This window comes from Kryptolebias marmoratus, linkage group LG14, assembly GCF_001649575.2.
Source record: "Kryptolebias marmoratus isolate JLee-2015 linkage group LG14, ASM164957v2, whole genome shotgun sequence".
In the NCBI taxonomy this organism is placed as follows: domain Eukaryota; kingdom Metazoa; phylum Chordata; class Actinopteri; order Cyprinodontiformes; family Rivulidae; genus Kryptolebias; species Kryptolebias marmoratus.
In genome coordinates, this window is record NC_051443.1 from 26,564,322 (window position 1) to 26,565,716 (window position 1,395).

A 1,395-nucleotide genomic window follows, 5' to 3' on the forward strand; every position below is an offset into this window, starting at 1 on the left:
AGAGCTCCAACAGGACCGGGTTTAGAGCTCCAACAGGACCGGGTTTAGAGCTCCAACAGGACCAGGTTTAGAGCTCCAACAGGACCGGGTTCAGAGCTCCAACAGGACCGGGTTTAGAGCTCCAACAGGACCGGGTTTAGAGGTTTGAACCTAACGGTGACTCCATGGTTCAGTTTCTGCTGTTTTTCCAGCAGAAATTAGGTTTTAAAACTAGAGGTCAGTTTTATTTCCTCCCTGTGAGCCAAGATGAGAATAAAATCCTGAAGTCCTTCGTGGATCTCAGATCAGAACCTTGGACTCGTCACCATGGAGACATCATCTTCCTCACTCGCTCTTCATCAGGGCTTCCTGTTGTTTCAGGTGGAGTATCAATGCGAAGGCTTCCTGGAGAAGAACAGAGACACGGTCTACGAGGAGCAGATCAACATCCTGAAGGCCAGCCAGGTAGGAACCAGAACCAGAACCAGGGTCAGTGTTCGGACCTCCCTGCAGACTCAGTTTGGGTTCTGAACTTCCTGTTTTGTCCCAGTTTCAGCTGGTCGCTAACCTGTTCCAAGACAAAGACGACGCCTCCTCCTCCAAATCGTCCAAGGTGAACATCCGGCCCCTGAAGACGGCTCCTAAAGTCCCCAACAAGGAGCACAGGAAGACAGTGGGACACCAGGTGAGGGTTTGGTTCTGCAGGGACTCCCTGAACCTCCTGGTTCTGGTTCTGATCTGTTGTTCTGTGTTTCAGTTCCACTCGTCGCTCCACCTCCTGATGCAGACTCTGAACGCCACGACGCCTCACTACGTCCGCTGCATCAAACCCAACGACTACAAGGAGGCCTTCTCGTGAGTCTTTACAGTTAGGGACCGCTGGCACACAGAACGGGTCTGGGTTCAGAACCGGAGAGCAGCTGAGTTCTGATTCTTCTCAGAGACGATGTTTGTGGATCGGCTGATTCCGAAACTAGAAGTCTCGTTTCCTGCAGCAGTTTTCCATCAGACTCAGGTCAGGGAGTGAAAGCTGCTGCAGCAGATAAACAGCTCTGCAGGAATGTGAGCTAATAGAATCAGGGTCATGTGTTTTGGGTCAGAACCGGCCTCTCAGCTCTCAGTCAGCTGTGAGCAGCTGTTCAGACCTGATGTCCAGCAGGAAGATGAGGTGAGGACTCGCTCAGTCTCACCTGTCCCTCTCACCGTCCTGCTTTTAACCGGGTTCTGTCTCCGCAGGTTCGACTCCCGGAGAGCCGTGCAGCAGCTCCGGGCCTGCGGAGTTCTGGAGACGATCCGGATCAGTGCAGCCGGGTATCCGTCCAGGTGAGTCCAACAGGAGGGACGTCTTCATCACCTGACGGTCCTGTTTTATCATCATCATCATCATCATCATCACCGTGTCCTTCAGACAGTCTG

General features: G+C 52.9%; 1 protein-coding gene across 1 annotated transcript in view; it reads left to right on the forward strand.

The window, feature by feature from the left end:
• The window catches only part of LOC108229418 (unconventional myosin-Vb-like), a 16,801-nt gene extending 15,412 nt beyond the window's left edge, over positions 1-1,389 (forward strand). The window contains exons 13-16 of the mRNA XM_037979531.1: positions 267-444; positions 530-664; positions 737-834; positions 1,216-1,389. Coding sequence (XP_037835459.1) covers positions 267-444; positions 530-664; positions 737-834; positions 1,216-1,306 — 502 coding nt within the window. The 3' untranslated portion in view covers positions 1,307-1,389. The remainder of the gene's footprint in view (positions 1-266; positions 445-529; positions 665-736; positions 835-1,215) is intronic.
• Positions 1,390-1,395: the final 6 nt, after the last annotated feature.